The sequence below is a fragment of the Glandiceps talaboti genome, chromosome 6, assembly GCF_964340395.1.
Source record: "Glandiceps talaboti chromosome 6, keGlaTala1.1, whole genome shotgun sequence".
Lineage (NCBI taxonomy): Eukaryota > Metazoa > Hemichordata > Enteropneusta > Spengelidae > Glandiceps > Glandiceps talaboti.
The window spans coordinates 14620592-14647767 of record NC_135554.1 but is presented as its reverse complement, the minus strand read 5'-3'; the positions used below and the strand labels follow the sequence as shown (position 1 = coordinate 14647767).

Sequence of the window (27176 nt, the reverse complement as noted above, 5' to 3'; positions counted from 1 at the left end):
TTCTGGAAATGTAATAAAATAATTTCTAAAAGTTTGTATTGAAAGTCTCCAGGACGATATGATGCTATTTAGCAACAAACAACAAATATGGCTGTCACTTTTCTTGTGGACATTACAATTGCCTGTTGGTTACCATGACTACCATGTAGCTGCCACTAACATATACACATATCTCTAGATAAACACATACTCCTAGTACTCAAGTTGAAATTCTGTTACATCATAACCATTTACAGAACTTTTCAACATAAATATAGTATTTCACTGACAATTAAATACATGAACAGAGTATCAAACAGCGGCTTATGATTTAATGTATAAAAGAAAAAAAAAATATTCTAACTCCAATCGCTTTTCTTGAATATACCCATGAATATACTAACCACCTTTATTTTTTTTACTAAATCGTAACATTCTTGACAACATTGGTCATACTTTGAGGATAGATAGGGTAGTTGACCTCTCCTCTCTAAAGCCTACATGCATTAGATGATCACAGGAGGGAGACCGGTATATAAACACACATAGGTTTGATTTCTCAAATTCATATATAACCATGGAACAGAAGGCATAATACTCATCAACCTTGTGTTGAGTTAATAAACCTTACTATAGGTGTTTTTCAGCAAGCCAAAAGGTGAGGCTCAGTTTTTTTCCTAGCTACTTTGGGTACTAGATGGGTCATTTTTCACCAACCTTGCATTGCACAACCTCTAAAATATAGTTCTAGAATTGCTAAATCTGGCTTAAAAGAGGTCAGCTGCTGCAAAAGAAATAACACGCAGCCCTGGTTTGCGGGAATGCTTTTCTCGGAGCCCTGAGCATAAAGAAATGTAGTTGAGATCAAATCAACCTCACCTTTGTTCTACTTTCTTAAGAACCAATGCACTAAATTAAATGTACTTTTAATATGAAATGAAGCGAAATGACAGTGACAGCATAGGTAGCAGATTTGTTACATTTATGTTTAGGAAACCCATTTTTATCACCTAAGACATGAGCATATTCATCACCCTTATCATGTAATACAAAGGGTTTACTGCAACGAGTGTATTCTGACAACATGCAGAGAGTTTCTATATAAACCCATATACTTGTAAAAGTTTACCTTGTTACAAAGTTTTATAACTTATACCCTATATGTTGCTTATATCACATTGATAGATTATCATACAATAAATATATAAGCTTTTGTTGTATTCGGCATCTGCTATGTAAATCCATGTCTCACTGTGATGAGGATCAAAACTTCTTAAAAAGCCTGCCGAGATATGAAGCTAGCCAAAGATTGAAGCTGGTTTTGTACTCATTTATACTGCTAATTATAAGTAATCCTGAGTGTCAAGCAAATACATACAAATTTTACTTTCAGTAATTGTGTGATATCCACAACTTGTTGACGTCGATCTGAGTGTACAACCATATTAAATTAAAGATAGCCCATTTACCTATGCTGTTGTTACATTGGTAGCTGTCAACATACCTCTCAGTCATCAAAACCAAGGCTTGTTATGAGAACATGAACACAGTGGTAATTACAATTTGAAAATGTACACACAATAACCTGATAACAACCAAGACAACATTATTCAAATGAAGTCATTATGTAAATGTACACCCAGTAGCCTGATTACAACCAAGACAACATTATTCAAATGAAGTCATTATGTAAATGTACACCCAGTAGCCTGCTTACAACCAAGACAATATTCAAATGAAGTCATTATGTAAATGTACACCCAGTAGCCTGATTACAACCATGACATTATTCAAATGAGGTCATTATGTAAATGTACATGCACAGCATAGGTGAACACGGGAGTTAAGCATGTGAACTGTGCATGTGATAATTTACATGTAATTATTTCAACATACACAAGTGTTTGATGATGACTTAGGAGGTTATGGCTTACTGAATCAGTTCTAACGATTCTCATGACAAAGTAGTTGGTTTTGAGGGCTAAAAGCTATAGCAACTACTGATGTAACACAACAATGTATTAAACAAGCCAAACAAAATGTAAATAATGTATCAAAGTAAGATTTGTTCTAAACATATTTGGAACGATAGGTTGCTTTGACACACTGTTTGAAAACACAAATGACTCTGAATATGATAAAGGGAAGGAATGTAACAATGGTTTTTTTTTTTGGTTTTTTTTTTAAATTTCAAGATTAGCATCAGATGGTGGGCTCCATCTCTATAAGACCAATGACTGTGTGACTGAATTTGGAGGATTAATAATGCTAATACTAAAATTTGTTTGACATTTAGCGTACAGAGGTAGAAATAAAAGATGCATTTCTCAACAAAAAAATATCTCAGATACAAATTTTTGGAATACATGAGAGGACAGTTATAAGTTAAAGTGGCCATATGGATGAGAAGTGGGTATTTATTTTGGATTATTAATTGATATAAACAACTTTACTATGTGTTTTTAGAAAAAACAATGTGAAATAACATATAGCAAGTCCTTGTTTATAACTCAATAAATTGCAAAAAGGTGCAAAAAGTATAAAAAGTTTGTTATTGCATGTACAACAATAACCAATTTTACACATTTTTTCAATGTTTTGCAATTTATTGAGTTATAAACAAGGACTTGCTATATGTTATCTCACACTGTTTTTTTTCAAGTAGCAACACAGTAAAGTTGTTTTAGCAATAAAAAATCCAAAATAAATACCCACTTCTCATTCACATGGCCACTTTAATTACCACTATGTATTTGGAATACTTGCATGACACTATAAAGACAACAAAAATAAAACAAATTCATTCAATATTAAACACTTCCTATGATATACAACAACGTTAGTTTAGTGTGGTGACTACCATATACTAAATACAAAAATACAGATTCTGAATCAATTTAAACAAAATATGTGCTCAATTCAGGCTTGCATTGTTTTCAGTATTTTGGCTACTTCTGTTTATACATTATAGAAATGTTGTAGTAACAGGACATAGACCAGTGCATTGTCTATGGTTCAGCTGATATATAATACATACTGAAATGGCAGCTATCAACAATATCTGTTCAGCCATAGACCCATGCATGACCGATCTATGGTTCAGCTGATATGTGATACATACTGAAATTGCAGCTATTAGGAATCTCTGTTCAGTAAGTATGTGATACATCAAATACAGAAAATGATAGCTATCCAGATTTACAGCTCCACATTGGATGCTCACCAGTGCATGTAGAAATGGTGCAATATATAGAAATGCTAGTTTTGGGGAACCACAGTTCAGCATACATACACCAACAAATGCTGAAATGGTGGCTATGCACTGAGAATCATGGCGCAGTATTTGTACACTCTCATATACAGAAATAACAACCTGAGTTGAGGAGGAATTTAAACATTTCAAAGACTGTACACTTTATAAGTGCCACAGCTATAAACTTGTAAAACTGTCACAAACATTTATACATATATTTGACAACATGCCACAAGAATTCAGTTGGCTTACAGACAGTTAGTAACACTGGTTTAAATCGCACATAAAAAATACTAGCATTTTATATGACTTCATCATATGGAAAGAACTGATTTCACTATGACAGAGAGTTGTGACATCTTTATGACAGAGTCTGAGTTTCTACACAGTGATTTCGGTGCTACTGCTACGTAGGTCTGCATGGAGTGCATTCAACATGAATTACCATACAAATCATATCCATACAAAACCAAGTCAACATCCACTACAATTGGCAACCATTGGTCCTTCTTTGACTGTCTTGGAATGATACATCTTGAAGTGAGTTCTCATACAGAGCTTCACATGCTACAACCAGTATGAAAAGTGAGTACTCACATAGTGCTATACACATGACATTAACACTATGAAAAAGTGAGCCATCACATCACACTACATAGAATATTACTGCTATGAAAAGTCTGAGAGATCACCACTAGTCATTAAAGGTTCTTTTTCATGTGTAAGTCTTATATTATCATCAACATGTATAACAGTTGCACCGTCACTAAAATCACTGGAGTTGCTGTTAGTTCTTTTAATGGGTGACCTAGGTGGTCTTAGTGAATGACTATGACTGGAGGGCTTAACTGGAATGAAAAATGCAATAAGAAGTGCAAGTAGAACAGCACATGCTCCAAAGATATACGGTGGTCCTGGCATAATACTCTGAAAACAAAGGAAAAGAGAAAACAAAATTAACTCTAATGTGATAAGAAGTAACATATGTATACTACATATGTATCAGATAATTCTATGACAGACTGCAAGTCTCCATTTCCTGACTGTTATTTCTGTTAATTGTGCTGCATGCAAATAGCTTGGCATGACTGCAAGATATGAGCTAACTTCTGAAATTTTCTGAATGCAATTTTTTAGTTTATGTAGTTTTCAAAATGTTTCATCATTCATAAAATGTCACAGGGAAATAGATTCACAAGAAAGGACAGGACTAAAAGTGCAAACTTACCAATGTCATTGGGTTCTCTAGATGTGGTTCTGTCTGTTTTTGATCTGTGTCGGCAGGAAGTTCTGGTGCATCTAAATCATTTAGTTCCACATGGAAAAGATAAAACACAAATCCAAAGAGGGCTGGACCTAATCCGTTACAAAGTCCACGAATTCCTGTTATCATTCCTTGGGCTACACCTATCAAACAAAACATAACAACTTATCATTGGACAGGGACGGGGGCTGTTTAATCTTTCACATACTTGGGAACTAAGCAAGTGAGTGATGTGAATTCTCGGGCTACACCTTTGTTTTAGTGCATACTTCAGTCTGTTGATGAAAGTCCTTTGTAAAAGGACAAAACCATTAGACACAGCTTTCTAAAACTGTCTGTGTTGGAAATTGAAAAGTGTATACGACATTAACATGGCTAATACCACACAGTTTAACTTACATAGAATAAAACATACCATTGGTATCATAGCAACAGCTCAGGGGGTGTAACACTTTACAACTACCAAGTTTTTTAAATTATAATTTTAAACAGGTGTTTGGTAACCTGGCAGAGTAAAACCATAATGCTGAATGAGTCAATACAGTTCATTTTATGCAATGAGAGAATGTTGAAATCTTTCTTTAACCCTGTCAGGATTACAAAAGAGTATATCAAAATACTTAGAAGTGAAACTTTTCTTGTCCTGAAAGACACTAGAGCTTTAGAATGGAAAAAATTCCAGTCCATAGAGGTGAACAATATCGTCTTGAAAGAAAAAACATGTCAGTAGAATCCATCTCTGTTGTCAAAAGTCTCTAATTGTTGATCTACCAAATTAAATTAGCATCTAACAGTATATAATTGTCTTTCATCTCAAATGATGCACATAAATAATTCCATTCACAACAGATCGATTCACATCTTACCTTGTTGGTCAGCTTCAGCATTCGTTGAGACTAGTGAACTGATTGCTGGGTATGTAATACTACAGACTGATGCCACGGCACCAGCTGCCCACATCATCCAGTACTGAGATCCAAAACCAAACCATAACAACTCTAACATTTCAAATGCTAAACCTATCAGTATTGTATGCTTGTTACCAACTGTTCTCATCAACAGACCCAGGACATATGTCTAGAATTAGGATATAAAAACACATTACTGATATAATTATGCTGTACAGAGAAAAAATATTCTCAACAATGTCTACAAATGGAAAATAAAGGTACATAAAATTGTGATACATGTACAGAAAATAATTCTCATGAGCAGAACCAAAATATATGTCTGAAATGGAAAAGAATTCTGTAAATATTTTTGTGACATAAAGAGAAATAGGAAGTCAGCTTGCACAGGACACATACAGTCCATCCACGTCCACTCATAACAATATATATAACTCTGACACCATCCTTTCTAACCCTTCCTCCCAATCACATTGTTTGAGTATAGATTACAATACCATGATTACATTCCTACCAAACTGCAGCCATCGTTTTATCCACCTCTCTCGATCATGCCCATCTTCCTCCCCTCTTTTGAATGTAGTACAATCATCTCAACTGTGAAACTACCCCCTCACCCTCACAAGCTCATCTCCCTTCCCTCTGTGAACTCAAAATGTATTAGTAGTGTAAATAACTTACTGATGCCAATACCCCTTCCCTATCAGCCTCACCAGCCCATCTCCCTCCTCTTTTTGAAAGTCATAATTTAATATATGCACATAGCCCCCTCCCCTCTCTGAAAGTCAAAATGCAGCGTTACCATCTTACCTGTGCAAACACTGAAAGGACTCCTATAACTGCAATAAATGCTGCAATGTCTTCAGCTGAAAATTTCATCACCTAAGATTAACATAAGACAAAAGAAATAAATGAATTTCACCTTTGTTCATCACGCTTATATCAATCCTTACATGAGATGGCATACTGACATTGAACTCATTGAAGGCTATACATTGATTTAAACAACAAAATTTACAAACTATGCAGCCTTTGTTGGTCACACAAACTCCTAACTTTCCAACTACAGTGTACACGTTTATTCTCTAGATAACACATGTGATAGCCACGGCAAGGTATATTGCTTTGAGTTAGCGAGTTAACACTAAGATTGTCATAGCCATACAACATATACCCTTTTGTATGTGTTATTAAACTAAATTACATCTTTTTTACTTACCTGTTTTAAATAAAGAAACATACAAGAGTACTGGCCAGCTTCAGGTAGATAGGAAAGAAACACAGTAACACATAACAACAGTACTGTGTGGTCCTGGCCTACTTTACGTAATGACTGAAATACAAAATAGATAGGGGTAAGTAATAACATAAAAGAAAATAGAAAGTATATACCATTATATATACCATATACCATTAACATTATGTTATTTTGCAAAATAGAAAGGGAGTCAGTAATGACACAAATACAAAAGAGATAGTCGGTCAGTAATGACAGAAATTCAAATAAGATATGTGGTCATTAAAGACAGACACAATACACAGGCAGTTGATAATAACAAGAATACAAATAAGACAGGGGTCAGTAAGGACAGAAATACAAATACATAGGGGGGGGGGGGTCAGTCATGACAGAAATACAAATAGATAGGGGGTCAGCCATGACAAAAATACATAATTATAAGATAGGAGATGAGGTCAAGTAAGAGCAGAAATACAAAACAGTACAGAGATAGGAGGTCAGCGATGACAGAAATACAAAATACCGTTAGATAGGGGGTCAGTCATGACAGAAATACATAATTATAAGATAGGAGATAAGGTCAAGTAAGAGCAGAAATACAAAACAGTACAGAGATAGGAGGTCAGCGATGACAGAAATACAAAATAGATAGGGGGTCAGTCATGACAAAAATACATACTTATAAGATAGCAGATAAGGGCAAGTAAGAGCAGAAATACAAAACAGTACAGAGATAGGAGGTCAGCGATGACAGAAATACAAAATAGATAGGGGTCAGTCATGACAGAATACATAATTATAAGATAGGAGATAAGGGCAAGTAATGACAGAAATACAATATAATACAGAGATAGGGGGTTAGTAATGACACATCAGTTACTTCAATAAATTTTGCTAGCTTGTGTCTGAATCAAAGAGTCATCAATGGTATGATTTACATTAAATGCCCTGTAGGTAGGGTTCATTTAGTTCACTTTACAATAACACATAATGAAATCTAACATCGTGTCAATTGCAAAGATGTATTTGACTTAGAACACATCCCCATTCTCATAACATGAGATAGTTAATGACTTTAAACTCGTGATCCAGCAGTTACATCACACTGCACTCACATACACAAACCTTAAACAAAGCCTTGTGAGTTCTATACTAAGCATCAAATTACTCACAGAATACCAGCCTCCACTAACATTTGTATTCTTAATTTACCTGAAATGGATCAGCCTGTTCCCAGGAGATAGCAGCACCCCATGAAGCTGGTCGTACTTTTTCTGGCAAAGATTCTGGCACGGCCACCAATAAAAATAATATATCTGCCATGGCAACAACTGATGCTACAAATATGACTAGATTATCATTGTAAATATTTCCAAGATAAGCACCAATTGCAGGACTGGTTACAAGGCTTGCAGCAAAGGTGGCAGAAACCTGAAGTAATAAAGTATGACAGATATAATTGGTTAATTTCAATTAAATCAGTAATACGGTCTCACCACCATAAATGTGACAAATGTCTGTTTTTAGCTTAGATCGCAAAATTTCACTGCAAGAGACTTTATAATGATCTGAAAATGTCATTACAAAGAGATGAAATAGCTAGACTCTGGTAGTACTCTGAAAGGATATACATGTAAGCTGGCAGATAATTCTAGAAGGATAAGACTTGTTACCATGGAGATACAAGCCTTGCCCAAGGATATCATGCATTACTTTAAGACTTGGATGTAAAGATAAACTTACTAGTCCATAGGCAGCACTTCTATCAGATTCATCAGTGATATCAGCCACATAGGCAAACACTATGGAAAATGTACAAGCAAATACGCCGGACATTGACAGCACTGCGAAAAACCACCTGTCAATAAAACAAGGCAAAAATATGAAGACATTGACAGCACTGCGAAAAACCACCTGTCAATAAAACAAGGCAAAAATATGAAGACATTGACAGCACTGCGAAAAACCACCTGTCAATAAAACAAGGCAAAAATATGAAGACATTGACAGCACTGTAAAAAACCACCTGTCAATAAAACAAGGCAAAAATATGAAGACATTGACAGCACTGTGAAAAACAGCCTATCAACAAAAATAGCACAAACATCAAAGCAATGATATATAGTGCTACAATAACCCAGCTGTCATTAAAACCTAGCACAAATATCAAGGCAATGGTAGTGCTACAATAACATAGCTGTCATTAAACCTAGCACAAATATCAAGGCAATGATAGTGCTACAATAACCCAGCTGTCATTAAAACATAGCACAAATATCAAGGCAATGGTAGTGCTACAATAACCCAGCTGTCATTAAAACCTAGCACAAATATCAAGGCAATGATAGTGCTACAATAACCCAGCTGTCATTAAAACATAGCACAAATATCAAGGCAATGGTAGTGCTACAATAACCCAGCTGTCATTAAACCTAACACACATATCAAGGCAATGATAGTGCTACAATAACCCAGCTGTCATTAAAACCTAGCACACATATCAAGGCAATGATAGTGCTACAATAACCCAGCTGTCATTAAAACCTAGCACACATATCAAGGCAATGGTAGTGCTACAATAACCCAGCTGTCATTAAACCTAACACACATATCAAGGCAATGATAGTGCTACAATAACCCAGCTGTCATTAAAACCTAGCACAAATATCAAGGCAATGATAGTGCTACAATAACCCAGCTGTCATTAAAACATAGCACAAATATCAAGGCAATGATAGTGCTACAATAACCCAGCTGTCATTAAAACCTAGCACAATGACATCAGCATATCAGAACACCAACACAAGACTATTAACTCTATTCACAGAGAGTCTATACATGTCACTCTGCATTATGAACACTAGTGTAGAGTTACACATTCTGGGAACCATGGTAATCTAGTTTACCTCATGTGACTTGTTCTGGACCAATCACTGGACAGCTTGCAATTACAAGATAACAACTGAAAGGATGTTTTATTCCCTCTGGAGTCCATTATATCATGCTTAATTAAAATGTACTGATTTATTGGATTACTGTTCAACTGACAACAACAACAACAACAGTTGGTTTTGTTTTTTTACTTGTCATTCATTCTAAATGCTTAAAACCGAAATATAGAGAAATTCTAGTTGGTACATGGATCTCATTTGAAAATAAAACAGGCAAAAAAGTCACCTTGATATAAAATGCACATACTTACCAAGGACTTATTTTCATGAGTGGTATCGGAGCACAGGTAAAAAACACTGTTAACAAAAGAAAAGATTTCCTTCCCCATACATCTGATAAAGCTCCTAATAATGGAGCACTTAGAAAAGATAAAAAACCCTGCAAATAAACACAATGGTATCATTTAGAAATCTAGGTACCTAGTATTGTCTCATTTATACATTGTATTAACTATTTAACTATGGTAAGGTCACTGATATCCAGGTACTTACATTGTATAAAGTGTCACATCAAGGCTTAGCCTCAAGGTTATACTTACAGGAATATTAATCTGTTACAATATGCTATTAAAAATAGAACTATCTATGAATTACCTTCCCTCATCCCTGTCCCTCCCTCCCTCCGTCTGTCTGTCTGTCTATCAGTCTGTCCATCCATCCATTCATTTCTCCCCTTCCTTCCACCCTCCATCTCTTTGATTAATAACCCCACTTTCAAATTAAAATTCTGAGGCTATATCTATATTTAGTACATCAAACACCAAATTTCAAAGTCAACATATACAACTCATTAATACCAGGGGTACTGTTAAGAGATTAAAAAAAAAACATACTGAAATACACAAACAAACATATCATTTATTTATTTACCCAATAATATTTACCATTTATGATTATATAACTTGTGACATAATCATTGTCTATGGTTGAAAAGAAATAATTTTGTCACATTCGGGTTATCATACATTGTAAATATGGCTAATAATGAATAATTCTGTCCATATTCGATTATAATAAATGGTAAATATGGCTAATAACAAATAATTTTGTCCATACTCAGTTATCATACAAGGTAAATATGGCTAATAACAAATAATTTTGTCCATACTCAGTTATCATACATGGTAAATATGGCTAATAACAAATAATTTTGTCCATACTTGGTTATCAAAAATGGTAAATATGGCTAATAACAAATAATTTTGTCCATACTCAGTTATCGTACATGGTAAATATGGCTAATAACAAATAATTTTGTCCATACTCAGTTATCATACATGGTAAATATGGCTAATAACAAATAATTTTGTCCATACTTGGTTATCATACATGGTAAATATGGCTAATAACAAATAATTTTGTCCATACTTGGTTATCATAAATGGTAAATATGGCTAATAACAAATAATTTTGTCCATACTTGGTTATCATACATGGTAAATATGGCTAATAACAAATAATTTTGTCCATATTCAGTTATCATACATGGTAAATATGGCTAATAACAAATAATCTTGTCCATACTCAGTTATCATAAATGGTAAATATGGCTAATAACAAATAATTTTGTCCATACTCAGTTATCATACATGGTAAATATGGCTAATAACAAATAATTTTGTCCATACTCAGTTATCATAAATGGTAAATATGGCTAATAACAAATAATTCTGTCCATACTCAGTTATCATACATGGTAAATATGGCTAATAACAAATAATTTTGTCCATACTCGGTTATCATACATGGTAAATATGACTAATAACAAATAATTCTGTCCATACTCAGTTATCATACATGGTAAATATGGCTAATAACAAATAATTTTGTCCATACACAGTTATCATACATGGTAAATATGGCTAATAACAAATAATTCTGTCCATACTCAGTTATCGTACATGGTAAATATGGCTAATAACAAATAATTTTGTCCATACTCAGTTATCATAAATGGTAAATATGGCTAATAACAAATAATTATGTCCATACTCAGTTATCATACATGGTAAATATGGCTAATAACAAATAATTTTGTCCATACTCAGTTATCATACATGGTAAATATGGCTAATAACAAATAATTTTGTCCATACTCGGTTATCATACATGGTAAATATGGCTAATAACAAATAATTTTGTCCATACTCGGTTATCATACATGGTAAATATGACTAATAACAAATAATTCTGTCCATACTCAGTTATCATACATGGTAAATATGGCTAATAACAAATAATTTTGTCCATACACAGTTATCATACATGGTAAATATGGCTAATAACAAATAATTTTGTCCATACTCGGTTATCATACATGGTAAATATGGCTAATAACAAATAATTTTGTCCATACTCAGTTATCATACATGGTAAATATGGCTAATAACAAATAATTTTGTCCATACACAGTTATCATACATGGTAAATATGGCTAATAACAAATAATTTTGTCCATACTCGGTTATCATACATGGTAAATATGGCTAATAACAAATAATTCTGTCCATACTCAGTTATCATACATGGTAAATATGGCTAATAACAAATAATTTTGTCCATACTCAGTTATCATACATGGTAAATATGGCTAACAACAAATAATTTTGTCCATACTCGGTTATCATACATGGTAAATATGGCTAATAACAAATAATTTTGTCCATACTCGGTTATCATACATGGTAAATATGACTAATAACAAATAATTCTGTCCATACTCAGTTATCATACATGGTAAATATGGCTAATAACAAATAATTTTGTCCATACACAGTTATCATACATGGTAAATATGGCTAATAACAAATAATTTTGTCCATACTCGGTTATCATACATGGTAAATATGGCTAATAACAAATAATTTTGTCCATACTCAGTTATCATACATGGTAAATATGGCTAATAACAAATAATTTTGTCCATACACAGTTATCATACATGGTAAATATGGCTAATAACAAATAATTTTGTCCATATTCAGTTATCATACAAGGTAAATATGGCTAATAACAAATAATTTTGTCCATACTTGGTTATCATACATGGTAAATATGGCTAATAACAAATAATTCTGTCCATACTTGGTTATCATAAATGGTAAATATGGCTAATAACAAATAATTTTGTCCATACACAGTTATCATACATGGTAAATATGGCTAATAACAAATAATTTTGTCCATACACAGTTATCATACATGGTAAATATGGCTAATAACAAATAATTTTGTCCATACTTGGTTATCATACATGGTAAATATGACTAATAACAAATAATTCTGTCCATACTCAGTTATCATACATGGTAAATATGGCTAATAACAAATAATTTTGTCCATACTTGGTTATCATAAATGGTAAATATGGCTAATAACAAATAATTTTGTCCATACTTGGTTATCATACATGGTAAATATGGCTAATAACAAATAATTTTGTCCATACTCAGTTATCATAAATGGTAAATATGGCTAATAACAAATAATTTTGTCCATACTCAGTTATCATACATGGTAAATATGGCTAATAACAAATAATTTTGTCCATACTTGGTTATCATAAATGGTAAATATGGCTAATAACAAATAATTTTGTCCATACTCAGTTATCATAAATGGTAAATATGGCTAATAACAAATAAATTTGTCCATATTCAGTTATCATAAATGGTAAATATGGCTAATAACAAATAATTTTGTCCATATTCAGTTATCATACATGGTAAATATGGCTAATAACAAATAATTCTGTCCATACTTGGTTATCATAAATGGTAAATATGGCTAATAACAAATAATTTTGTCCATACTCAGTTATCATACATGGTAAATATGGCTAATAACAAATAATTTTGTCCATATTCAGTTATCATACATGGTAAATATGGCTAATAACAAATAATTCTGTCCATACTCAGTTATCATACAAGGTAAATATGGCTAATAACAAATAATTCTGTCCATACTCAGTTATCATAAATGGTAAATATGGCTAATAACAAATAATTTTGTCCATACTTGGTTATCATACATGGTAAATATGGCTAATAACAAATAATTCTGTCCATACTCAGTTATCATACATGGTAAATATGGCTAATAACAAATAATTTTGTCCATACTTGGTTATCATACATGGTAAATATGGCTAATAACAAATAATTTTGTCCATACTTAGTTATCATACATGGTAAATATGGCTAATAACAAATAATTTTGTCCATACTTGGTTATCATACATGGTAAATATGGCTAATAACAAATAATTTTGTCCATACTTGGTTATCATAAATGGTAAATATGGCTAATAACAAATAATTTTGTCCATACTTGGTTATCATACATGGTAAATATGGCTAATAACAAATAATTCTGTCCATACTTGGTTATCATACATGGTAAATATGGCTAATAACAAATAATTTTGTCCATACTTGGTTATCATAAATGGTAAATATGGCTAATAACAAATAATTTTGTCCATACTTGGTTATCATACATGGTAAATATGGCTAATAACAAATAATTTTGTCCATACTTGGTTATCATACATGGTAAATATGGCTAATAACAAATAATTCTGTCCATACTTGGTTATCATACATGGTAAATATGGCTAATAACAAATAATTTTGTCCATACTTGGTTATCATAAATGGTAAATATGGCTAATAACAAATAATTTTGTCCATACTTGGTTATCATACATGGTAAATATGGCTAATAACAAATAATTCTGTCCATACTTGGTTATCATAAATGGTAAATATGGCTAATAACAAATAATTTTGTCCACATTCGGTTATCATACATGGTAAATATGGCTAACAATTAATTTTGTCCATACTCGGTTATCGTACATGGTAAATATGGCTAATAACAAATAATTCTGTCCATACTCAGTTATCATACATGGTAAATATGGCTAATAACAAATAATTCTGTCCATACTCAGTTATCATAAATGGTAAATATGGCTAATAACAAATAATTTTGTCCATACTTGGTTATCGTACATGGTAAATATGGCTAATAACAAATAATTTTGTCCATACTCAGTTATCATACATGGTAAATATGGCTAATAACAAATAATTTTGTCCATACTCGGTTATCATACATGGTAAATATGGCTAATAACAAATAATTCTGTCCACATTCGTTTATCATACATGGTAAATATGGCTAATAACAAATAATTTTGTCCATACTTGGTGATCAAAAATGACAACGTACTATGTTGTTGTATTTATAATAAAATATGACTGCAGTGGCAACTGGATTTACAATATTTGACATGAATTATTATGTTCATAAAACTATGTCATGCTAATTTCCTGAACAAACATGAAATTCAGTTAATCCTAACAGGTATCTGATTACATCACACCTAGTAAAGTAACTAACACATTACACTTTGTTCACTGATGAAAGAAAGTACAATAATTGGTGTCTATTGTCAAATAAAATCATGAAAAACAATGCAGTTCCAATGTATAGACTTTTAGAAATGTAAACCAAGGGTCAATAAACTGTTGTCTTTTTTTTTTTAAACTATCCAACAAAAGGTAGTCCTTTGGTCTGTTTTAGTCAATACCTGGGCCAACAAACTTTGATATCATTTTAATCACTACATGTATGTAAAGTGTGACCTTTACAACGGTGATGAGGTCATCTCATTCACTCTGAAATATGGTGATTCACTACCTACTTTAAGATTTTGTAAATTGAACATATACCAGTATATAAGTATATTGCATCCATGTATTACATACAGACAATGCAAGACCTCATAAATGACTGTAGTCTGGAATAAATTCATGAAGATTCAATGTCTAGTTTTAGATTTTGTAAATTGATATATTTATGTAGTCAATAATTTATTTATTTCACAACACATACCAGCATAAAAGTATATAATATCCATGTTTTAAACTGTTGCATACAGATATTACAAGGTCTCATACTCAGAGACTCCTGCCACTCATTATCATACACTGTTCTTTATAGCCATACGCCACTAGTTATATATATTATATAGTTTATAGTATACAAAACTACCTTCCACACATACTGACAACTGTTAAAGTGGCCATATGGATGAGGATTGGGTATTTGTTTTGGATTTTTTAATTTAAAAAACAATTTTATCATGGCTTTCTACTTGTAAAATCACTGTGAAATAACAAAGACCAAGTCTGTGTTTGTAACTCAATACCTTGCATAAAAGCTAAAAAATGTGTAAAAAGTTTGTTAATGTACGCACAATAACAAACATTTTACACATTTTATTAATCTTTTGCAGTTTATTGAGATACAAACACAGACTTGGTCAATGTTGTTTCAAATTCATTTTTTCAAGTAGGAAGCCATGATAAAATTGCTTTATAAATAAAAAATAAAAAATAAATACCAAATCCTTGTCCATATGGACATTTTAATACTATGTATTTTTAAATATAAAGATAATATTATATACTCAAACATTCATAGACTTTCAGAACAGAGAGTTTCTAAATATGGATGCATGAAAATTGAAGGAATGATACAAGACAGATGGTAGAATAGAATTAATTCTACAAAGCTACATATACTGTCCATTGCAAGACTATTTTGTGATAGTCAGAGCCATGTTTAAACAAGTCAACCAGAATTTCAATTGTTTTCATTTTCTTCAAAAACAACTCATTTGAATTGTCTGCTACAAACACTTTGCCTATATTATAAGTCTAGTATTAGAACATTTTCAGAATGAATGTTTACATCCTATCTCTTCTTATTTACTCTTTAGAATAAATTAACTGCTAAAAACTACTGAATCAAATATTAAGACTACTCTTTATATATATATATGAATGAATGAATGAATGAATGAATGAATGAATGAATGAATAGACTGAATTTAGTCTGATTTGTCAACCTAGCTTGAAAAACAAAACTTGAGTGTGAGTGTTACGAGGGGGGGGGGGGGGAGATACTCAGAGGGGAGGGTGTTTGAATGCGGGGATACCCAGGGGGAATGTTAGAGAGAGGGGCCAGATAAGGGGGGGTGTTGGGGTGTTAGAGGGGGGGGATACCCAGAGGAGGAGTGTTACAGTGAAGTTATACCCAGAGGGGGAGTGTTAGAGGGAGGGGATACCCAGAGAAGGAGCATTACATTATGACAGTATTTCAAAGTAATAGAACACAGCATTGAGAGCTGACCTTCTACAATCTATATTAAGCAAACAACAATTACTGAATTCAAACAGCCTGCATAATAGCAGCTGGGGATTACATGGACCAATACTTCTTACACATTGTAGTGTACCTATACATGTACACATATATATTAATGTGATAGCATCATTTAATGATAATCACTGAACAGTGAACAGCTGTTTTAAACCCTTTTTTTTTCCAATTATATACATATTTCCTCTCCCCAAAAAAATGTCTACCAAACCATCACCAGTTTCCTTCCAAAACAGCATTCCACATATGTATTCATAATTTAAAACTGAAGAAGGTTAAATAAACAATGAAATAAAATCAACCTTGTCTAGAGACAGACAGCTGGTTGTAGTAAATGGACTATATCCTTGTACATGTACTGACGTTACAATTTCATCTGTTAGCATCATGAATTAAACATAAGGTTTGACTATCTCCCCTAAACCAGCTTTATCTTTAATAGCATTCATTACTTATGTCCACAACATAGCAATGATGTCTCATACTGCAGTCATACGTTTTTCAGCACTAGATTCATTTTAGCTAAATATGTGCAAAAGCTTTTTCCACGGAAATAAGTCCCGCTAACATACCTTATGAGTTGTCATATTTCTATATATTCAGCTGTTGTTAAAGGTGTCAACAACAGTTGCATTGAATATGGCAGGCTGACTGGATCAAATGTTTATAAATAGTGTCTACTTTCCCCTTGCAATATTCACTAAATTAAAGTACCCCTGACACATCCTAAACTACCATTCTGCCAAATTTCTCATGCGCCAAAATAAACAGTATCATTCCCCAAAAAAATTTAGTTCAGCCTAAGAAAATACAGATGACCTATAAAGGGGACTGCCTTGTCATTTTTCAAGTCAAATATTTGACAGTACACTAAAATCATGACTACTTTGTGGCTGAATCAAGAAAAATATTGGGGAATAATATCTACCTGTGCAAGCATAATTTATGAAAAATTGGGAAGACTGTAGTAAGTATTAGTATAACAGTGACTTTGAAGGTTTTAACTCATATGTTGAGTATTGCAGATGTATGTCATGACATACAGTAACCTGAGTATAAATCCCATATTTTGTGTTTGAATGCATTCAACTTGACATGTGTGTGGTATAACAAAATATATATTATCTTAAATCAACAACACAGTTTTTCTAAAGTCATAATAAAATAATGTCATTTCCCTCTTTTTATAATCTTTATATTCACATGTTTCTATCACATATATTCATTTTTTTTGTCTAGTACTAATGTTTTTGAGAATAACTGAAAAATGTTAGTTATTGAGATATTTCATGAAAACATAGTATATCACTGTCTTTCCTTCATATTCACTTTACCTAGATCAATCTTTTCTATCAATATCTTTAAATATGAATATAGAAAATGCATATGAAATTTTGACATCTTAATCATTTCAATCATTTCATAAATTTTAAAATGTGTGGACAGACAGACAGACAGACAGACAGACATACATACATACATACAGACAGACACAGACAGACAAACATACATGCTTGCATGCATACACTTGATCACATGCATGCATGCATGCATACACACACACACACACACACACACACACACACACACACACACATACATACATACATACATACATACATACATACATACATACATACATACATACATACATACATACACACACACATTATATACAGTCTGTGTAGGAAAGTCATCAAAATATTACTTTTGAGTGGATTCTGAATTTAACTTATCCCCATGACAAAATGATCTGCTAGTATATGCCATGTTTTAAAAACCTAGTTAGTAAACTAAAAAAGAACCTACATGTGGGAAATTTAGACTTCCACTCACATCACGACTGAAACCTTAAGTGTCATCAAAATGTTGAACACTGTAATTCCATTAATGTGTTCTTACCTTTACTCCTTGTATTAATCCATTCATTAAGAATGTATGCTCATGAAATGTATCATGTAATGTCTGAAAGAGAAATATATAAATATAATCTACATGTACACAAGCTATTCACAAAATGTACCATATCATGCACTGGCTATAGGAGACATAAATACAACATAAAATATGTTCATCAAATGTGGTAATATTATCGGTTTGATGTACTAGGGCAATGGAAGCAAGCTGACCCTGCTGCCTTCAACACTGCATTGTTTGCAATGCTTATTGAGTTTTACCTTGAATAAAGATATTTTATCATAGAAATAAATAATAAAGACACAAATATACCATAATGTATATTTATGAAATAATGTGTTGCATTATTACTATTACAATACTATAAAGACATGGATATAAAATAATGTATGCACTATAAATACAAAGCCAGTTTGTTGTGAGAAAATTTCTCTTTTATTGACACTTGAATGTATTTCATTGCCATTCCATTGTTATAATAACAAAAAGTCTTCCATTTCTTGATTTGACGACATATTAATACTTATGGGTAAAAACTAGGTTCCATTAAAAATAAAATCACTTTTATCAGACGAAAACTAAAATAGTTCAATCTCCCATTCCTAACTAAAGGAATTACAGTTTTTATCCTACATTGAACTATTGATCTCACCCCCAAAGGAGAAGAATTCTTGGCACTTTCAAACTGACCAGCAGTGATTAAACAATTAACCACCCTTGATTAAGCACCGTTCTGATCAAAAGTTAGTATGTGACAATCATATACCATTTCTGTGTGCATGTACTAGTCACTGCAGACTGTATCAGTGTATGCAGGAAGTGTGTTATGAGGAATTTACATGTTGTTTAGTACTTCATAATCTCAGTTTCATGTTACACAATTATCAAGTGTGTGGGCATAGCAAGTATGTATTTGTCATGATATAGCCTAGTATCCTACATTCACTGTTTACAAGTCATAATGTCAGGTATTCTAAACTACTACCAAACCAGAGAGACTATTGAGTTTCAATTAGGCAGCATGATGCTTTTTTATGTTTTACACAAGATTTTTTTGTTACATATTACAAAATACACAAACAGCTATCAGACACTGATGGCATGTAAGCATATAAAATGGTATATTTTATCTCAATGTGAACACAAATCAACATTTATATCAGATGAAACAAGGAAGATCCAAACACAACAGTTTTATTTGTGTTCACAGTGAGATAAAATATAACCTTTCATGTGTGTTAACGCTATCAGTGCCTTATTTTATTCATGTAATTCGTCACAAGAAACGTTGTGTGAGATGTAGAAAATAACGTGTTGCCTATTTTGAAACTCTATAGTCTTTCTGGTTGGGTAGAAGTAATGGATTTCTAAAGATCACACAATCAATAATTAGACACACATCATCAATACCAGAGGAACACAATCCAGTCAGACCAATATCCTCAATATATACTAGTATGTTTTCACATAGAGGACTGCATCTTTCCTGTCATTACATTCATTAGACGTCATACAGTTACACAGACGTAAAAAGGAGAACTAAATGTCACTGACTGTAAATCACTAGATATTAGATGATGATAAAGTTAGACTATACTTACATTGATCATCGGGGATGTTAATAATCCCCAGGCAAAAAATTCTAAAAAGATGACTATAAGTGCATGGTAAATACTTGGATTTCCTATACCCTGTAAGATAATAGAATTATAACATCTACTGTCAGATAAGGTTCATTGTGATAAATACAATTACATTCTTATATTTGTAATTGAAGACTGCGATACTGGAGAATACATGGCCTAGATAATATGTTATGTTGCCTACACTGTTTACATAGTTTTGTAATCCAGACAAAATGAAAAAAAGTATGACATTAGGGTTAGGGATGATTGATGTTACAGTATACAGGCTATGTAGATAAAATTCTTTGGTGCTCACAAAAGGTTTTGTACAGAAACCATTGCAAAATGTTTCTATAATATAAAGCTAAGCCCAGTGTCTTTGAAGTATGCTCAAGACTGGTAAATGACATGTTTTAATACATGTACATATACTATGGTAAATATGTCATATAATCATAGACCTCACTCATTACCAGTATGCCCTCTACGTGCCACTGACACACAGCAAATGCTTGTGAAGTTGTGACCCATCAAAACTTGGCTTTCCCCTATCCCTTACAGTGGCAGTATGTTGACTCACAAGAAAGCCTAGTTTTTATCACTTTGACACTCAACAAAATTTTGTCTTTCACTACAGGGCAATTAACCCATCCAAACCTCTGTCCTGATATACAATGTAGTCAGAATCATAAAAATTGACGTACAATATGTAGAAGTGATTGTTAAATGTTGATGTCACATGACAAATTGATTTCCTCATGAACGTATAATGTTTTATGCATTCATTTGATGAGAAGCCACTGTTTTCACCTCCAATGAGTCACAACATTTCAAATTCACATTTAGTCATAATAATAATAACCTGACAGACTGAGACTGCACTTTAAATTCTTATAATTTAATTTCTTGATAAAAAATCAACAGTTTGGTATTCCATTGACTGTAGTGACTGTAACACTACAGGTCGATCATGTAATGTAGTACACTACATGTATATGTATCTAACTTCTGACCTTTGCTTGTTTGATTTTGACAATGACCTCTCAACACAGATGACCAGAGTCAAAATCCACAAAGCTCCTAAGCTAGTATATATCACTCTATCTCTCACCTATTGTTATGTCCTAATGAACTCAATAATATCTAACTAGTTTGGACTTCTGCCTACCGGATTTATGTTTATCATCTGGTTCAATGTAAAATGGTTGAAATATTACTTTGATATTACTTGTTAATATGACCTTTCACGCTTTGGGTAATCTACAACCAGAATATCAAAGTACAATGTCTGTTATGAACGATTTCCCTTATTGTTTATACTAGGTTCACATCGTTGCTTTTAAAATACATGCACTGTAGATATAATGTAGGTCTATCTCTACTACTACACAAATAGTGTACGGTTAATACCAACCCTGCCACATAAGTGTTCAATACAGTCTACATATACATATGTAGTATGATATACAGTCTATGGTATTACATAGAATTAACAGACTGTTCAAAATGACTGATTTTTTTTAATTATAAAGTACTGATATAAAGGCAGTAACTTATTCATTTTGGGGTGTCCTCAAATCCCTGTAACTACTTCAATGAAGTAAGGTTTTTTATATTTAGTATTTCTCAGAAACACTGCACTTTAAAGTTACTTCCGTGGTTGTGTCGATAAACAATTTTTGCAAATGTTTGAAAGTAAAGTGTATTACACAATCATGTAAGTTGTGTTTTACTGAGTGGCATGAGGAAATCAGTCAAACAGCTGGTTCTCCGTGGACGTAAAAAACAGTACATTTCGTCAACCGATACCTGTCATTTCGAATATCAGCGACAAGTTTTACCATTTCCTGTTACAACGTTAACCATACGTGTTCTTTGTTAAATACATGAATACGGGGACATACTCGCAGATTGGATAAAATATACGATTTCATTGTAACAGAATCGATTATATAATATTTATCTTTTGACTGAAAGATCGTAATAAAAACTGTTGAGAAAAGATATTTGCGTGACGCCATGAAATTTCACAACTAGTGATAGTGAGTTGTTCGTATGGATTCACTTTCGATCATAACCGACGTGTATTGAAGTCGTCGTACGTACACACGTACGTCAAGACTCACCGTCCCACCGCTGTCTTTTATGAGTGTCTTTTTGTTCCATGCCATAGGATGAGATTGCCTCTTTCTCTTCTTCCCAATCATCTTGAAATTATTGTTAATATTAGCAATTTCTTGTATAATTTCACCATCTGGCTGTACTGTTGCTGTGAGTGCATATCAGGTGATTACAGAAGGTCGCCATTATTTCCATCCCAGAATGCATCTCAATTCTGACGTCACGTGTGTTTATGCCGCTGATTCGATCGTATGATGAATCATGATGGATATTGTTTTCTCTAAGGACAGCGGGGGCACCATGCGCATGATGCGAGGGATGACTTCTCAGGAAAAGTATTAAAAAATCGTTTGATAAAATCACTATTGAAACTGAAATGAATTGAAGAATGAAACATGTATATTATTCGTGAGAGTCGATATAAAGAAATGTCAATCCATTCAATGATTGTGACTCCGGCTGCAAAATGACGTGATGACACCGAGTGACATTGTCAATCAAAAGTATAATTCCATATACAACAGTAGTAAGTTCGATGTAAGCTTTATCGGAGGAAGAACTAATTAAAACAAATATAACAGTGACATGAAACATTTTAAATGTGCTTGTTCGTATACAATTGACAAATGGTAGCCTAAGGTAAAAAGATCTAAAAAGTCTGAAGTTGAAAGGTGAAAGGGAAATACCCGTCTCTTTTTGTAATACGCATTTCAATAAACCACCCTCTGTACTGGACAGATATTCATTTCACGACTCTGTTTTATAAATACTTTTTAAAATTATATATATATATATATATATATATATATATATATATATATATATATATATATATATATATATATATATATATATATATATATATATATGAGTATGATATTACATGCAGATCGAACATATTTTTCTAATGCGATTCCAGTCTTCGAGCCCATGATATTATTGACACATACTAGTAAGTTTATGAGCCTTCTTTAAGCATATCGAATCAACGCTGCACGATTGTCAGAATGTTACAATAATCAATGAACATATACATATATAATATTTGCTTGTCATTAACACAGTCACCCTATATACGTGAGTGGTATCTGAATTTTATAGAACACACATAAAACTGTTTATACACAAGGTCTGTTATTTAATTTTTTTGTTACATTTATAAAAGAATGCTCAATAGAGTAGAGCCCTGAAGAGGCCTGCTTGAGCAGGCTGGTTCTATTACTGAAAATTAAATTTATTACATATTAAATGGTGCCCGTGCATTTGATACTAGACAGATTCAGAGGATTTGAGTTACAGCGCCCTCTACAATTACAAAAGGTTTGATGGTAAGCGATACAAGTTGTTGTCGTGTTGTATGGTTCACAAATCATCTTCTAAACATGACAGGAAATAGTTAATTTTATTTCAATGAGGAAGACATCGATAAGCACTGAAACCATAGCAACAATGGAGAGACTTATTGCACACATTCTCTACAGATGACACTCGTCGTCAGACGTTTCCAAAGACTTTATGCAGCTAGCGTGGAATCAATAAATTAATAACTTCAGTAACTATGGCGATAATTAATTTACACGTGAAATTTTCGAAAGAGTGTCATGGTCTTAGATTTACGTCACCATGTGATTTTAGATGGAATAAGGCAGATACAATAGTTGTTTCATCAATTCTACATACATGTACAGGTACACATTAAAATTGAGTGGGAGGGGGGGGGGGGGTAATCTTACATCGTGTAATGTTTAGCCTACTAGAATCCAGGCGATTGGGGATTTTGAAGTTTGATTTCCAATTCATGGGGAAATAACTAATTCAAAATCCCCATTTCACACGGATTCCAGGCTATGTAATGTTATGTATTGTAATACACCATCACATATTCTGTATATTTATACGTAAAAAGAACAAAAGCAACCTTTTCAAGTGTTTAATAATGGAAATAATGTATGATAACACTTGAACAATGCAGCTGTACAGTTCTAAAGAAAGTGAAATATTTTCCTTTTACAGTTGAGGATCTAAATAAAAAACACACACCACATTTTGTGAGAAAATAATTCGATTTTATTGACAAACTAAAAATCTTCATGATAAAAAGTGTAACGATAAGCTCAAAATTTAAAGCAACTCAATAACTTGGATTGTATAATGAAAGGTATAAATCTCTCCGACATTTCAATACTGGTAGTTCAGTTCCGACGTTTGTGACCAAGAATACGAAACAACTAAACAGGGGCCACGCACCGACACCCTATGCATCCTAACACCAACCCGGGGTCCACACACCTCCATAATTGATAGGGTCACCTGCTAGGTCACGTGTACTGTCAACTGGCGGTACAAGGTGTTTACGATGTACGTCAAGACGGGCTTTGAGTTTCTCGACGATGTCCGGGTAGAGATCGGCAGTATTATTTCGTTCCTCAGGATCGTCTGCAAAATGTCAGAGATGGAAACAACAAACTTACAAATGATGACAAACAGTTCAGACTAGAATCAAATATGAGAGTGAGAAAGAGACAGGCAGACAGACAGACATATGGATGGATGGATGGATGGATGGATTGATGGATGGATGGATGGATGGATGGGGACAGACAGACAGACAGACAGACAGACAGACAGACAGACAGACAGACAGACAGACAGACAGACAGACAGACAGACGGACGGACGGACGGACAGACAGACGGACAGACGGACAGACGCTCGCTTTGCCAGAGGCAAGGTCTTTTACGTTTTACATCTGATCAAGACTATAACAAAAAAAAGTTCAACTATGACCACTTATAATTATTATGACACGTTTTGCCACGAAACAACAGATAAAATATAAATTGAGAAATATCAACATCAATTCCAAAATGAAATACGATGTATATTTCCTTATAACGAAATTGTGCGTTTGAACACAACACAATTTGCGTGTAAACGCAGCACCAGTGTTCCCATACACCAAAATAGGAAGACAAAAGGCAAAGATGTAACAGAGAACGTGACGTCACTCGTGTAGATATATTTCAAACTTTAAAAATGAAAAAGGGGCCATAGTGTCGAAATCTTAGCTAAATTTGAAGCAAATAAACTGAAACATTCATTAAAGTTTACCCCGAATATTGAATAAATATATTCCATCGCTTGGTGGTAAGGTTTCATTTGATACATGTTCTCCTTGAAAGACATCATTAGTAGGTTCGTCGTCAAAATTATACCATCCTCCTGTAAAGAGACATAAATGCTGATTTTTTTGTTGAATTTCAAACTAAATCTCCATTTCCTTTATAGTCTCATGTAATAAAACAGAAACAATGAAAAAACGTAGTCAGTATTGATCCCAATCTGATTAAAATCTGATATGTTGAAAGCGGCTAGATGTTTTTGTTTACCTCAGAGCTATTATATTTCCATCGTGTTGTGACGTTTTGTTTTGTTTTGTTTTTTGTTTTTTTGTTACAGGTGATCGCTGGGAAGGCGGTCACAACACGATGGAAATAGACTGAGGTAAATAAAGACATTTAGCTGCTTTCAACACAATCAATTTTAATCAGATTATATTGAACCATAGCTATCATTAACGACCATATTAGTATAGCTGTATTTCAGATTATAAAACGATGCGGTGATAGGATGAATTCAACGCACGCACGCACGCACGCACGCACACACGCACGCACGCACGCACACACACACACAGACAGAAAGAAAGAAAGAAAGAAAGAAAGAAAGAAAGAAAGAAAGAAAGAAAGAAAGAAAGAAAGAAAGAAAGAAAGAAAGAAAGAAAGAAAGAAAGAAAGAAAGAAAGAAAATCACGCATACAAAACAGAAGATTTCTCAGATACTTCACAGTGATGTTTAGTGACGCAATGCCAATACTTCCTAAGGCAAGAAAACGTACTGTACCTGACTTATTGGCCAATCTACAGGGGTATAATAGATCAGTATTGCCCGTTATTAGTTTATAGTCATCAACCCTGCAATCCAAATATACGAAAAGAAGAAGATATAGTTCAGGGAGATAGTTAAGAAATGTTGGTAATTTCACTCCATCCCTGTATAGTCTTATTAAAAAAAACAGTGACTATAAACACATGCATTCCTTGTAGAGTAGTTTATAGTGAATAGACACGTAGCCCATAATATTTGTAAGACGAGCAGTACTCAAAGCAAAAAGTGACAAGGCGCCATAATTAGTTATATTTCTTGCTAATTTGAAGTGGTAAATGTCGAGACAAGCCTTTCTCCAATTTATCATTGTAGACATAATAGCAAATAAAGATAGTTTGTTGATAACCATGGTTACCTGATTGCAGCACTAGATGAGATATTATCATCATCAATGTTGTAAACAAATTCAGTTCGTGGTGATTCTTTATTTTGAGACATTGTTTCCCACATGTTGATACCATCAAGACCATGTTCTAACGACATGAAAAACAAGTTATAGAATATACTACACTGAAATTGATAAAAAAATATTCATCATAATTATCATCATTGATTGTAAGGATCGAAAGTCCAGTCTTCAGAATTGATCGCAAGCTCATTGTTTATGTGTTATGTGTTTTGTGTTTTGTGTTATGTGTTATGTGTTATGTGTTATGTGTTATGTGTTATGTGTTATGTGTTATGTGTTTTGTGTTATGTGTTATGTGTTATGTGTTTTGTGTTATGTGTTATGT

General features: G+C 33.0%; 2 protein-coding genes across 2 annotated transcripts in view; both read right to left on the bottom strand.

Annotated features, from left to right (window-relative positions):
• Positions 1-2607: 2607 nt before the first annotated feature.
• On the bottom strand, positions 2608-22684 carry LOC144436085 (hippocampus abundant transcript 1 protein-like). The gene is made up of 11 exons (XM_078124764.1): positions 22500-22684; positions 20350-20439; positions 18734-18796; positions 9847-9974; positions 8388-8502; positions 7857-8075; positions 6624-6737; positions 6215-6286; positions 5363-5573; positions 4461-4639; positions 2608-4159 (listed from the first exon to the last, which is right to left on the bottom strand). The coding sequence occupies exons 1-11, from the start codon at positions 22578-22580 to the stop codon at positions 3902-3904; spliced, it is 1530 nt and encodes a 509-aa protein (XP_077980890.1). The 5' UTR covers positions 22581-22684; the 3' UTR covers positions 2608-3901.
• Positions 22685-24585: 1901 nt separating this feature from the next.
• LOC144436334 (arylsulfatase B-like) overlaps positions 24586-27176 on the bottom strand; it is a 10320-nt gene continuing 7729 nt past the window's right edge. The window contains exons 13-16 of the mRNA XM_078125106.1: positions 26798-26915; positions 26398-26468; positions 25606-25716; positions 24586-24930 (exon numbers count right to left, since the gene is read on the bottom strand). Coding sequence (XP_077981232.1) covers positions 24758-24930; positions 25606-25716; positions 26398-26468; positions 26798-26915 — 473 coding nt within the window. The 3' untranslated portion in view covers positions 24586-24757. The remainder of the gene's footprint in view (positions 24931-25605; positions 25717-26397; positions 26469-26797; positions 26916-27176) is intronic.